General features: G+C 41.0%; 1 protein-coding gene across 1 annotated transcript; it reads left to right on the top strand.

Annotated features, from left to right (window-relative positions):
- Positions 1-3208: 3208 nt before the first annotated feature.
- On the top strand, positions 3209-6046 carry LOC137723153 (cyclic nucleotide-gated ion channel 1-like). The gene is made up of 7 exons (XM_068462327.1): positions 3209-3273; positions 3431-3890; positions 4032-4262; positions 4352-4635; positions 4835-4946; positions 5063-5308; positions 5591-6046. Exons 1-7 carry the CDS (start codon positions 3209-3211, stop codon positions 6044-6046), a joined length of 1854 nt encoding a protein of 617 aa, XP_068318428.1.
- The last annotated feature ends 7737 nt before the right edge of the window (positions 6047-13783 follow it).

The raw sequence follows: 13783 nt of genomic DNA, 5'->3' as shown, positions 1-13783 counted from the left end.
TAATATCGTTTCTCAAAATGTGATCTTATTGATTTTTGTCTGTTATCAGGAACGGACACATAATATCATCTTTTAACCATCCTTTTAGTAAATGAGTGACCTACAACCAGATACAATGTGGTCTCTCAAAATGTGATCTCTCGAACATTGCTTAGTAAGTACTCCAATTTGATTTGACCCATCACTTGAATCCGAAAATTTATAGCTCACCTAAAGCACAACCATTACATCCGAAATAAATAAGTATTTAGATGACGCGACCCATGTAAGTGGCCCTATTTATTGCTGTGGTTGGTGAGCATAATTATAGGGTTTGGATCCCAATTCAGATTATTTTGTGAAGATTTTAGGAATTCTCACATCTCATTTGTTCATTAGATATCGTGTGATTAGTAATTATTTTAAAATTTTATTTAAAATTATACACAAACAGTACATATTGAAAAATGATTGCATGTTCTATGATAAAACTTCTAATATCCTTGCATAGAAGACCCGAAGAAATCCTCATCCACAATTATATATATGAGAAAAGTACGTATTTGGAAAAAGTCCAAGATATTAACTACATTGCAAAAGATGAAATTGGTACAGAGGAAGAGAAATAATTGGTAGAGAGAAATAAGAGAGATTGTATTGATTAATTGATCGGAGAAAATGTATACAACTGAATTTAAGAAAATGATAGCTATACAATCCTTTATATAGCCATATAACCCAATTACAATAATATCCCTCTAACTATATTTCTGTTGTATCAGTTATTATAAGACCCCATTGACCATAAATCTAACGACTTGCCAAAAAGCCATATATGCTTGCACTTAAATTTCAGTTGGATTTGCTGCGTGATTTCTTCATTTGCATATTTCCAAAACCGTAGCTAGCTAGCTTCTTAATTTGTCCACTCAACCCCTAGCCTCCTTATTCTCCATCCTACGGTGGTTGTATTTAACATATGTAGTTTGTCGTAACTTCAAGAAACTCCTCATTAGGGTCATTGATAACTCATATGATCTTGTACGTATCATAACTTAGTAAGTTTGAGTTATGATGAACTATGATAAACCAATTCAAAAAATAGAGAGCTCCGATGCAAGTCAATCAACCTAAAAAGGTTTCATTTTTCTTTTAACATCTCTTAACTTTTTTTTTTCCCTGTTAAAATTAAAACAAAGGATCTTTGCATTGCATCAGATCAATATGCATGGTTGTTCGAAATAGGAATAAACAAATGAAACAAACGAATTTCATGTTTACTTTTTGTGTATTAATTGTTCAGGTTGCCAGTTGAGGAAATTTCAGAGCATGCAAAGGGGAAGTATGGCAAGAGAGATGGAGGAGATAGATCAATGTGGTCAATGCAATTTGATCATATACTATTTTTTATATTGTTGATGATATTTGTTTTTAGCCCTATGCTTCTGAATCCTTTATTCTTGTAGGTTTCTATCGTCAATGAAAATATCAAATATCTCGCGTTGGACGAAAAATTAAAGATAGCTATTGTCCTGCGATCATTTTTTGATCTCCCTTTTCTTCTTAAAATCTTCTATCAATGCTATCTTGTGCTGCCTAAATGTGCACAATGAGATTTCTGGAAGATCTCGCATATGGTGGGATACACGGAATCCTACCCAAATTCTTAATACATAACATTTTGGCTGTTCTTCCTGTTCCACAAGTAAGCCAATTACTTTGCTGGAGTAAATTATTTTTCCTAATCTCTTAAGTCATAATTAGGAATTAGGATAATTTGATTTTGCTGATTCTATCATGCAACACTGAATTTTAATTACTGGTTACATTTATGTACATATTATAATATTAGTTCTCCTTCCGACAACGAGGGACTCAAGATCTTTGAATAGAATGAAGTTTTTGAACTCACTTATTCTATTGCAATATGTTGCACGAGCTTATCCAACGTCCAAACTATGTAAGAAGTATAACAAGAATACCCGTGAACGAAGCAAAGAACTTGCTAAGGAAAAGAAATTATGGTTTCCAGGTGTTAAATTTCATCATGTACATCCTCGCTAGCCATGTAAGTTATTGTCTCATCTTAGTTTAGTTTGACTGCTCCATAATTTGCTTGTAAATATTGTTGACTTACAAATGTAGTTCTTGGTTCGTTAGGTGCTCGGGGCATTTTGATATATTTCAATTCCTTGTTCTTTGAGCTTCATTTTGACTTTTGAATCTTTGAATTGGGTTGAGGAATGAACCTGTTATGGCCCCTTGAAGTTTTCTAGCCTTATCCCTACGAAATCCGGCTTTTTTCTTTGTTGGGTCCGGAAGGTACTATGCACCTCGCGAGCTCCAACCGCGTCGACCCGACCACAACCCGTAACCGGATCCAATGGACAATGTGGCCTCTTAAGATGTGATCTCTCTAACATTACTTAGTACGTACTCCAGTATGATTTAACTCGTTACTAGGAATCTGAAAATTTATAGTTTTGCTGAAGCAACCATGATTTATATTGATTATAGTGATGAGGGTGTGGGTAAGGGTGGGGTAGATTAGGAGGTCCCAGGTTCGAGGCCTGGTGTGTGTGTGGATTAGGAAAAAAAAAAAAAAAAACCCATTCCATTCTCATTTCATCCACTGTCCGGGACAGTTGTCAAGTGGTCCTATATTTTTCTCTGGTTGGTAAGCACAATTACACACGAGAAAAAGTACGTACTTGGGAAAAGACCAAGACCTCACTGACCATTATAAATCTAACGATTAGGAGGTCCCAGGTTCGAGGCCTGGTGTGTGTGTAGATTTAAATTAAAAAAAAAAAAAAAAAAAAATACCCATTCCATTCTCATTTCATCCACTGTCCGGGACAGTTGTCAAGTGGTCCTTTATTTTTCTCTGGTTGGTAAGCACAATTACACACGAGAAAAAGTACGTACTTGGGAAAAGACCAAGACCTCACTGACCATTATAAATCTAACGACTTGCCTAAATGCCATATATGCTTGATCTTAAATTTCAGTTGGATTTGCTGCATGATATCTTCATATGCAGATTTCCAAAACCCTAGCTAGCTAGCTTCTTAATTTATCCATTCAACCCCTAGCCTCCTTATTCTCCATCCTGTAGTGGTTGTAGTTAACATATGTACTTTGTTGTAATTTCAAGAAGCTTTTCATTCGGGTCTTTGATAGCTCAGATAATCTTGTACGCATCATAGTCTAGTAAGATTGAGTTACGATGAACTCTGCTGAATCAGTTCAAAAAAATGTGAGCTCCAATGACGAGTCAACCGACTTAACAAGGTTTCATATTTCTTTTAATATCTCTAACATATATATATATTTTTAATTTTAAAATTAAAACAAAGGATTTTTGCATCAGATCAATATGGTTGTTCGAAATAGGAATAAACAAATACAAATGTATTTCATGTTTAATTCTTGTGTATTACTTGTTCAGCTTGTCAGGTAAGGAAATTTTAGAGCTTGCCAAAGGGAAGCGTGGCAAGAGAGATGGAGGAGATAGATCGAAGTGGTCAACACTATCCGTTACAATACAACGTTATATATCTTCTACATGGTTTGAGATAAGATATTTGATAAGATATACATTAATATATTTGTTCCGCATTGCGATTATTTTTGGCCCGATGCTTGTGGACCCTTTGTTCTTGTACGTTCCCATCATCAATGAAAATATCAAGTGTCTCAAGCCGGACGAAAAATTAGAGAAGATAGCTATTGTTTTGAGATTATTTGCGGATCTCCATTATCTACTTATAATCATGTATCGTGTGCTGCGTACGTGGTGGAAATTGAGCTTTCTGGAAGGTCTCCTAGGCCTACATGATGAGATTGAGATGCCCATAATACCAAAATCCCCAATACATAACATTTTAGCTATTCTTCCTATTCCACAAGTAAGCCAATTACTTTTCTGGAGTGAATTATTTTTCGTAATCTCTTAATTAAGTCATATATTAAAAATTACTATAATTTAATATTGTTGATTCTGTCATACAATACTTAAAAGTTTAATTACTATTTACATTTGTGTACAGATCGTAATTCTAATTTTCCTTCCAACAACGAGGGAATCAAGATCTTTAAATAGAATGAAGTTTTTGAACTCACTTATTCTATTGCAATATGTTGCACGAGCTTACCCGGTATACAGAGCATGTAAGGAGGTTAACAGGTATGCACGTGAAAATAGCAAAGAATTGGCTAAGGAGAAGACGATATGGATTACAGGTGCATTAAATTTCATCATGTACATCGTTGCAAGCCATGTAAGTTATCTTCTTATCTTAATTTATTTTCACTGCTCCATAAGTTGCTTGTAAATATTGAGTTCTAAACATAGTTCTTGGTTTGTTAGGTACTCGGGGCATTTTGGTACTTTTTTTCTGTTCAACGAAAGATAAATTGTTGGATTTCTACTTGTCGAAGTGAAAATGGATGTGAATTAAATCATTTACAATGCCATAATACTACGTTCAGAAATGTCACACTTCTAGATGATATGTGTCCAACAAATCCACCAAATGCAATGGTACACGATTTTGGCATATTTGGTGACGCTCTCCAGTCTGGCATAGTGGGAACAACAGATTTTCCTCAAAAACTCTTGATGTGTTTTTCATGGGGCTTACGAAATTTGAGGTTTGTCCTATACAAGTATTTTTATTCTTAGATATTGCGTCATGCACATGGATTTTTTTGCAATACACCGGTGCATGAGATGTGCCAGTGTTTAAAGGGTACATTGAGATTGACCATCAAGATTCAATCACGCACGCCTTCCAATGAGTTGTCCCTTTTCAAATATTGTTTTAATAAATTGCTCCAATGAATTCTGCAGTTCTTTTGCTTCAAACCTCAACTCTAGTACCAATGCATGGGAAAGCGTCTTTGTAATTTCTATTTCGATCAGTGGCCTGCTACTATTCATGTATCTGCTTGGACATGTGCAAGTCGGTGATGAATTATATTTTTTATATCTGGTTTTCTTTTGAGTAGTTTCTACATAAATGCATGTAAATTTCAGGATTTAATAAACTCAATTTCAAACCTCCATGTTGTGGTGTAGACATTTATGCAGGCAATTACCAGAACATCTCAGATATTGCAGGGGTGGGGAGTCATATTTCCACGAATAGAGTTCATGGTATCTGAATATGGTCTTAAAAAGGGGGTAGAATTTGCAATTTGGAAATTGGTAAGAGAAAAACTTGAAGAGGACGAAGGTCTTGCTGCAGAGAATATCTTCTCGTTACTTCCTCAGGAACTTCAGAGCCCTTTGAAGTGCCATCTCTTCTTGGCTACACTAACGAAAGTAAATTCCTAATGTCCCATCTCTGTCAATTTCTCCATATGCATAGCTCTATTTAGTGCTCTATAAACTTGTGGCAGTAGATGGTTTTTCGAATAATCTAGTTAACGAATTCAAGCTATTGTATAGATAGGAGCATGAACTCCTCTTTGAGTTCTTTAGGCGTGCTTTCGTGAGTCTACTTTTAAACAGTTGATTATCATCCGTCTTAGTAAAATGATGTTGCTTATTGGATCTTATCGATGTAGTCTTAAGTTTCTAATTACATGTATGAATTAACCCCAGTTGGAAGGGCTTGAAAACAAGGACAGACGAGTGTTGGATGCAATCATGGAGGATCTTGAGCCAGTTAGCTATGCTGATGGTACCTATATTATTCGAGAGGGGGAGCCACTAGATAGGATGCTCTTCATCACGCAGGGCATTGCACTTGCTTACAAGACTGGAACTACTGGTGGCGAAAGTGGCTCGTCAAGCACTACACATATTGCGAAAGGTGAGGTTTATGGAAAAGAACTTATGGTTTGGGCGGCAAAATCTACCCCATTTTCCGGCTTACCCATCTCAGACCAAACTGTCAAGTCCCACGAAAAAGTTGAAGTCTTTGCAATCAGGGCTGCCAGATTAAAACGAATTGTCTCTAAGTTCCCGACAGATTTCAACACAGAGGTTATTACTATGGTGGAAATGACTAGTAACTGGATTTTTAATTCAAAATATTACTATGGTGGAAATAACTAGTAACTGGATTTTTAATTCAAAATAATTATATATTCAGCTATTTTTCAAATTTAAAGAATTTAAGCGTCATCTACTTTCCTCAACATTAGCAAAACACAAGAATACCTGTCAGGTTCAATTGTACCACAATTGTAATAGAGAAAGCTCTTTAGGTGAGTTTCAATGGCTGTTACAGTCGTAATGAAGGTTTAAGCAGCAATCCAAAGACTCCCCTCAACAGTTCCATTGAGAAATTGACTAATACTGTCGACTCTCGACCAATACAAAACTAAGTTGCAATTCTTCTGAGGGCAGCAGGTCTAGAGGAACTTCCTAACCAAAGATTGGTCCTATAATAATTCATCACTATGTTTTTTTTTTTTTTTTTGCTAAATGGGATCCAAATTCAATCACTCCAAGTAATACCAATCATGGAATCGAACGAGAAAGAGTCCGTTTCCTTTCCTACTTGCATTGAACAGATTCAAACAGGAATCCAACAATATATCTACATACCAAAGTCAGATGAGAAACATAAAGCAATTACTAAACAAGATCATAAGTGCCAACTAACAACACATCAACATGAAAATTTATCCACAATATCGATCAAATTCCCTAATTATAGTCCATTAAAACCAGCTTTCTAATCTAAATTTCTACACATAAAGAAAAAGAAAGCGCTGTGGTCCGGTAATTTGTTGCTATGCAGCGTGGGCTAGCTGTGTAGACATCGAAATTTCGGTGAAATGAATGTTAACCAATAATTAAAATTTCAACGCTCACGTGTCACATAAATTTTACATGTAGCGTGTGACTCAACGAAAAATCGAAATAAATTGGAAAGGTCATCAAATAGGACACGTGTCAATATCTGGCAGAAACGATTTATTTCATCTGATTATTTAAATCCAAAAAATCAAGTTTTGGAATTCTATAAATAGGAGGCCAAGGCATTCATTTCAAGAGAGGAGAGAAAGGAAGAAGAAGAGAAAGAAAGAAGGGAATTTACATCACACCAAAACCTTGAAGCCTTGAAACTCTAAAGCTCTCAAGCAAAATCCCGAAGGATCAAGAAAACACTCTTCGTTCTTCGTCAAACCCTCCTTCAAGGTCAAGCCCCAACGGCCCTTGAAGAACTTCCGCCGACTCAAGATCAAGCCCCGACGGCCCCTTGAAGAAAGTGTTCATCACCCGTTCGTCCTAAGATCAAGCCCCAACGGCCCTTTGGATCAACAACCTCAACAAATCCACACATCCATCAGTCTTCAAGATTAGGCCCAAAAGCCCTTGAAGATCCGCTCATCCCAGTCTTCAAGATTAGGCCCAAAAGCCCTTGAAGATCCGCTCATCCATCAGTCTTCAAGATTAGGCCCAAAAGCCCTTGAAGATCCGCTCATCCATCAGTCTTCAAGATTAGGCCCAAAAGCCCTTGAAGATCCGCTCATCCTAGTCTTCAAGATTAGGCCCAAAAGCCCTTGAAGATCCGCTCATCCATCAGTCTTCAAGATTAGGCCCAAAAGCCCTCGAAGATCCGTTCATCAACTATTCATCCCTAGATCAAGCCCCGACGGCCCTTTGGATCAACAGCTCATCCACAAACCTACACCCTACGAAGATAGAATCAGAGGAACAAATTACAAAGAGATTGTAACCCCAAAATCATAAACACCAAAAAATATATTTTGTACACGTTATTCTTGTCTCTTGTTTTCAGGAATTTTCCGTGTTTACACTTTTGGCACGCCCGGTGGGATATCTCTACCTCTCATCTCTATCCTCAAATCATCGAAAAACGCAAATGGCATCAAGAAAGGATCAAGCTGTTCCTGCAATCAAAGCAAAGAACAAGAACATCATCGCCGCAAGTGGTGATATTTCGGGCATCATAACCCGAAGTAAGGCAAGAGCTCTTTTTGCTGCGGCTTCCGCCCCTGCATTAACTCTGTCAAAGGAACAAGAGCACTTGAGGTACGAGCCTGTGATCACCTTAGCCTCGCTAAGGGCATCAAAGGGGGAAAGCCCGAGGAAATACTCAGAGTCCCTACTCTCCGACGCTGATTCGAGCGGCAGTACAACCATGCAAGTCATGACCACTGGAGCAACTTCAATCGAGGAGCAGCTAGCTCAGATGAATGAAGCAATCGCAAGGCTCACACGGACTGTGGAAGAGAAGGACTTGCAGATTGTCGCACTTGTCAACCAACTAGATGCGCTGCCCGACGTGAAAGTCGACCCAAATATTGGCCTATTAAAGAAAGAAGACGACGAAGAAGAGGAGCCACCAGCGGAGAAAGTTGAAGAGAAGCCGAAGCTAGACCAAGCAATGGCATCCATGGGATCTCTCTCTATCCAGCAGCTACAGGAGATGATCGCAAGCACTGTCAAGACACAGTACGAAGGAAGCTCGCATGACTCCGTACTGTACTCAAAGCCTTACTCCAAGAAGATTGATGCTTTAAAGATGCCAAGGGGTTATCAGCCCCCAAAATTCATGCAGTTCGATGGAAAAGGCAACCCGAAGCAACATGTCGCCCATTTCATTGAAACTTGCAACAATGCTGGGACAGAGGGAGACTACCTCGTCAAACAGTTCGTGCGTTCGCTGAAAAGTAACGCTTTTGACTGGTACACTGACCTCGAACCTGAGTCTATCAACAGTTGGGACCAGCTAGAAAGGGAATTCCTCAACCGTTTCTACAGCACTCGTCGTACTGTAAGCATGCTAGAGCTGACCAGTACGAAACAGTGGAGAGATGAACCTGTCGTCAACTACATAAATAGATGGCGCTCCTTAAGTCTGGATTGCAAAGATCGACTTTCTGAAACCTCTGCCATTGAGATGTGCGTTCAAGGCATGCACTGGGGGTTACATTACATCCTCCAAGGTATAAAACCAAGAACATTTGAAGAGCTAGCAACTCGTTCCCACGACATGGAGCTGAGTATCGCTAATCATGGGAAAAAGGAGCCAATTACTAACTTCAATAAGGAGAAAGTATTCGCCCCAAATGTAGACAAGACCGGGAAGAAGCCCGCTAAGGAAGCTTTCACCGTCAACACTACCCCCATCAAGACCTCCTCAGCGCCCATCAAGACCTCCTCAGCGCCCATCAAGATCTCCTCCAAGAAGAAAGCGAAGGAGATAAAGACAAGTGAGCCTTCTCGCACCCAAGACAGATACAAGAGCACCTTGAGAGAGTTGGAACAGAAAACGTACCCTTTTCCTGACTCTGACATGGCTGCCATGTTAGATGACTTGCTGGAAAAAAAGGTGATTGAGCTACCCGAATGCAAGCGTCCTGAAGAAATGAATCGCACAAACGATCCTAGGTACTGCAAGTACCATCGTATTGTGAGCCATCCTGTTGGCAAGTGCTTCGTTCTCAAAGAACTCATCATGAAGCTAGCACAACAAGGGCAAATTGAGCTCGACCTTGAGGACACGGCCGCAACGCATACCACTACAATTGCGTTTGGATCGTTTAATCCTGTGCCTCTCCAAATGACACCTGACCGTTCTCGTGAATGCTTAAGTTGCACGGCACCTCCTACACAACCATCACTGGAGAGAAGCGACCAAGATACACATGCTGATGATGAAGAAGGATGGATATTGGTAACCTACAAAAAGACAAGGAAACCAAGACCACAAGTCATACAGCCAAAGGTGGAACAAAGAAGAAATCACCACGGCCGCAACAATGCGAAGCCTAAAAGAAACATAAAGCATAATAAAACAACATATGCTAGGGAACCTATGGAGCAGGAGCCACGCATTCCCGTTTCCTTGCGTGAGTACTTCCCGAATGACTTTTTCCAACAGTGCACTACCGTGGCCTGTCACATGGTTGAAGTAGAAATAGAAGAGCCCTCAAAAGGCAAAGCTATCGCCACTAAGGTAGAAAAGACCCTTACACCTGGAGAAGGTCTGCCAACACACTTTAGCATCGAGGAAACGCTACCATTGCCAAAAAAGATGCGAAGAGCACTAGCAGCAGTCTTGGCAGGTCCCGACGACCACGAAGAGCAAGAAAGTAATGACGAAGGCTCGAAGCTTCAGCCACATGAATGTGCCACATGTTGTGCCACCCATGACGTAATTAACTTCACTGACGAAGACCTACTGTTGGGATCAAAGCCTCACAACCGTCCCCTCTTCGTCTCCGGGTACATAAAGGAATACAAAGTCAACCGCATGCTTGTGGATGGTGGGTCGGCCATAAACATCATGCCAAAATCAACAATGACCATAATCGGCATCAAGGTGAATGAACTATCCCTGAGCCGTCTGCTGATCCAGGGTTTTAACCAAGGAGGACAAAGGGCGATAGGCATGATCCGAGTAGAGATGACCATGGGTGAGCTCAAATCAAGCACGATATTCCACGTAATTGATGCAAGAACTTCCTATAGCTTGCTCTTAGGAAGACCTTGGATCCACGCAAATGGGGTAGTGCCGTCCACCCTTCACCAATGCCTAAAATTTTACCGAGAAGGAGTGAAGGTGATCCAAGGTGATACCAAGCCATTCACCGAAGCCGAATCACACTTTGCAGATGCCAAGTTCTACATGGATGAAGAGACGGTACCCGAAGCCCTTCCGGAAGAGATCAAATCCACGGGCAGAGCAGCACCTAAAAAGCAAGAGTGGCAAGCCATGCCTAAAAAGCAAAAAGAGCAGGCCGTGCCATCTTCAAGCAAAGACGATGACGAGCTTGCTAAACCTGCAACAACCAAAGGGAGTAGGATGCCGTCAGAAGGACCGAACGCACCCATATTCCGGTATATCCCAATGTCAAGAAGAAAGAATGGTCAATCTCCATTCGAAACTAGAAAAGCCGATACACAGTGGCACACGGATAATGTGAACTTGCTCAAGACAAATGCAGTTTTGCCTTTGACACAGCTCGGGGGTGCTAAGGTCGCAAGACTACCACAAGGCTTCATGAAAGCTCTACCAAAGAAGGTGGAATCAAGCTTTCTTCCAACCAAGAGGACCGAGGAAGGTTTCGACCCTAACGCCTACAAACTCATGTCAAAGGCCGGGTATGACTTCGCTTCTTCTGCGGTGGCTGGAAAGAAGGTTTCAAACACTGTCAATGACGAAGAACGTAACCTCACCAAAACTCAAAAGAAGTTGAAGGAGCATGGTTACGGAGTTGACAACAACAAAGCCGGACTTGGTTTCACACCAAATGCACCTGTGATGATTTCAAGCCAAGCGAAAAACACTAGCACTCAATATGTCAGCATGAGCATTGAACAAGACCAAGAAGAGCCTAAACCCTCCCATCGGACGTCGGTCTTCGATAGGATGAGCCAGTCAAGCTCCAGAACTTCAGTGTTTAATCGCATTGGTGGTCAAGACCGAACCTCTGTCTTCAAGAGGCTTAAAGCGCCGACATCCCAAAGCTCTGTTTTTGAAAGGTTGTTAAAGCTTAAGAAACAAAGCAACACAGTTATCTCTCCTCTGCAACGATCAGCTTCAGAAAGATTTGAAGATAATGAGAAGCCTTTTGGAAAGAGGAAGACAACACCAAAGGGAGAAAAGCTCGATGGGTTAGGAGGAAAAGACGACGTTCGAAGCTTGATTCCTTCAAGGATGAAGCGCCAAGCAATCCTAGAGGTTGACACAAAAGGACCATTGAAGGTAAGGAGGCGCATCATCGTCCACACTGGCAAATCTTCATGCCAACAAACCCAAGAGAACGGCACTGAAGATGAAATCCCTAAGAAAGATGTCACTTCTGGCTCTTTCGACTCAAAGTCTTCACCTCAACCGCTGGGGGCATGCTCCAAAACCATGTCAGTCAAGTCAAGTGAAGATGAAGGATGGATTCATGTCACTCCGAAGAAGCTGCACGAGAAACATATGTCTTGTCCACAAGTTCACCAATCGGAAAGGGGGCAAAGCAGCTACCGTCAACCTTCAAAGCTACATGAAAATGTTGAGGATGATGAAATTACAACACAAAGATCGTTCATGCGGGATCTTTTCTTCCTTGAAGACGTCTTCAATTTCTCGATCAAGGCTCCTTGTTATGAAGATTGTGAGGAATGCATTTCGAAGATCGCTTCGAAGAAATTGGACAAGCAGCAACCATCTTGTCCACAAGTTTATCAGTCGAAAAGGGGGCAAAACAGCTCCTGTCAACCTCCAGAACAATGTGAAAGTGTTGGAGATAATGAAATTTCGACACAAAGATCGTCCATCCCCATCACAATGTGCGACCTCTTCCCAGAAGACTTCTTCAATTACCCGGTCAAGGCTCCTTCCTATGAAGATTGCGAGGAACGCCTCTCCCAGAACACCAGACAATCCTTATGCCGACAAGCTCGAGAAGGCAGCACCGAAGAGGAGATCCAAGATGTTTTCCACGTCACGGTTCAAGAAGGTAAAGAAGACGAAATCCCCGAGGAAGATGTCACTGCTGCACCACCACAGCTCGAAGATGGGGGGCAAGCCACAATCGATGATCTCAAGGAACTCAACTTAGGTACAAGCAAGGAACCAAAACCTATCTTCGTAAGTGCATTATTAAGTACATATGAGATAGAGGAGTATTATCAGTTGTTGTTAGAGTACAAAGACGTCTTTGCCTGGACCTACAAAGAAATGCCCGGCCTGGACCCTATCATCGCTGTTCATCATCTTGCGGTCAGGCCTGGAACACGGCCGATAAAGCAAACTCAAAGACGCTATCGATCTGAGCTTATCCCACAAATCGAGGTCGAGATCGACAAGCTAATCGAAGCAGGCTTTATTCGAGAAGTGCAATACCCCAAGTGGATCTCCAACATCGTCATTGTCCTTAAAAAATCAGGACAAATACGTGTTTGATTAGACTTCCGGGACCTCAACGATGCTTGCCCAAAGGATGACTTCCCCTTGCCAATTATTGAAATCATGGTGGATGCAACCACTGGCCATGAGGCATTATCATTCATGGATGGCTCTTCTGGGTACAATCAAATTCGCATGGCCCTCGAAGACGAGGAACTAACAGCCTTTCGTACTCCAAAAGGTATCTACTGCTACAAGGTAATGCCCTTTGGTCTAAAGAACGCTGGAGCTACGTATCAACGCGCAATGCAGAAAATCTTCAATGACATGCTACACAAAAATGTAGAATGTTACGTAGATGATGTGGTGGTTAAGACGAAGAAAAGATCAGAACACTTGAAGGATCTGCGAATAGTGTTCGAAAGGCTGCGAAAATACAACCTCAAGATGAACCCGTTAAAGTGTGCGTTTGGCGTCACCTCTGGAAAATTCCTCGGCTTCATCGTCAAGCACCGTGGTATTGAAGTAGACCAATCAAAGATCAAGGCCATTCAAAGCATGCCCGAGCCAAGAAACCTGCACGAGCTGAAAAGTCTACAAGGACGGCTAACCTTCATCAGACGCTTCATCTCTAACCTCGCAGGGCGTTGTCAACCGTTTAGTCGCCTTATGAAGAAAGATGTTCCATTCGTATGGGACAAAGCATGCCATAATGCTTTTGAAAGCATAAAGAAATATTTGTCAAGTCCACCTGTCCTGAGGGCACCTGTGCCCGGGAAACCACTCATATTGTATATTGCTGCTCAGGAAAGTTCAATCGGAGCACTCTTGGCGCAAGAGAATGAATCCCAAAGAGAAGGAGCACTATACTACCTCAGTCGAACTCTCACCGGCGCTGAGTTGAACTATTCCCCAATAGAAAAGATGTGCCTCGCTTTGGTGTTTGCCATTCAGAAACTCAGACATTACAT

Source organism: Pyrus communis, chromosome 17, assembly GCF_963583255.1.
Source record: "Pyrus communis chromosome 17, drPyrComm1.1, whole genome shotgun sequence".
NCBI classification, from domain to species: Eukaryota; Viridiplantae; Streptophyta; class Magnoliopsida; order Rosales; family Rosaceae; genus Pyrus; species Pyrus communis.
Note: the sequence above shows the minus strand (reverse complement) of the source record. Positions and strands in the feature narration are given on the sequence as shown.

Excerpts from the sequence above, each read along its gene's own strand:
- LOC137723153 (XM_068462327.1), top strand. The coding sequence starts at position 3,209 with ATGAACTCTGCTGAATCAGTTCAAAAAAATGTGAGCTCCAATGACGAG. Across the intron at positions 4,263-4,351 it reads TGTACATCGTTGCAAGCCAT|GTACTCGGGGCATTTTGGTA; the intron begins GTAAGTTATCTT and ends TTGGTTTGTTAG. Across the intron at positions 4,636-4,834 it reads TGGGGCTTACGAAATTTGAG|TTCTTTTGCTTCAAACCTCA; the intron begins GTTTGTCCTATA and ends TGAATTCTGCAG.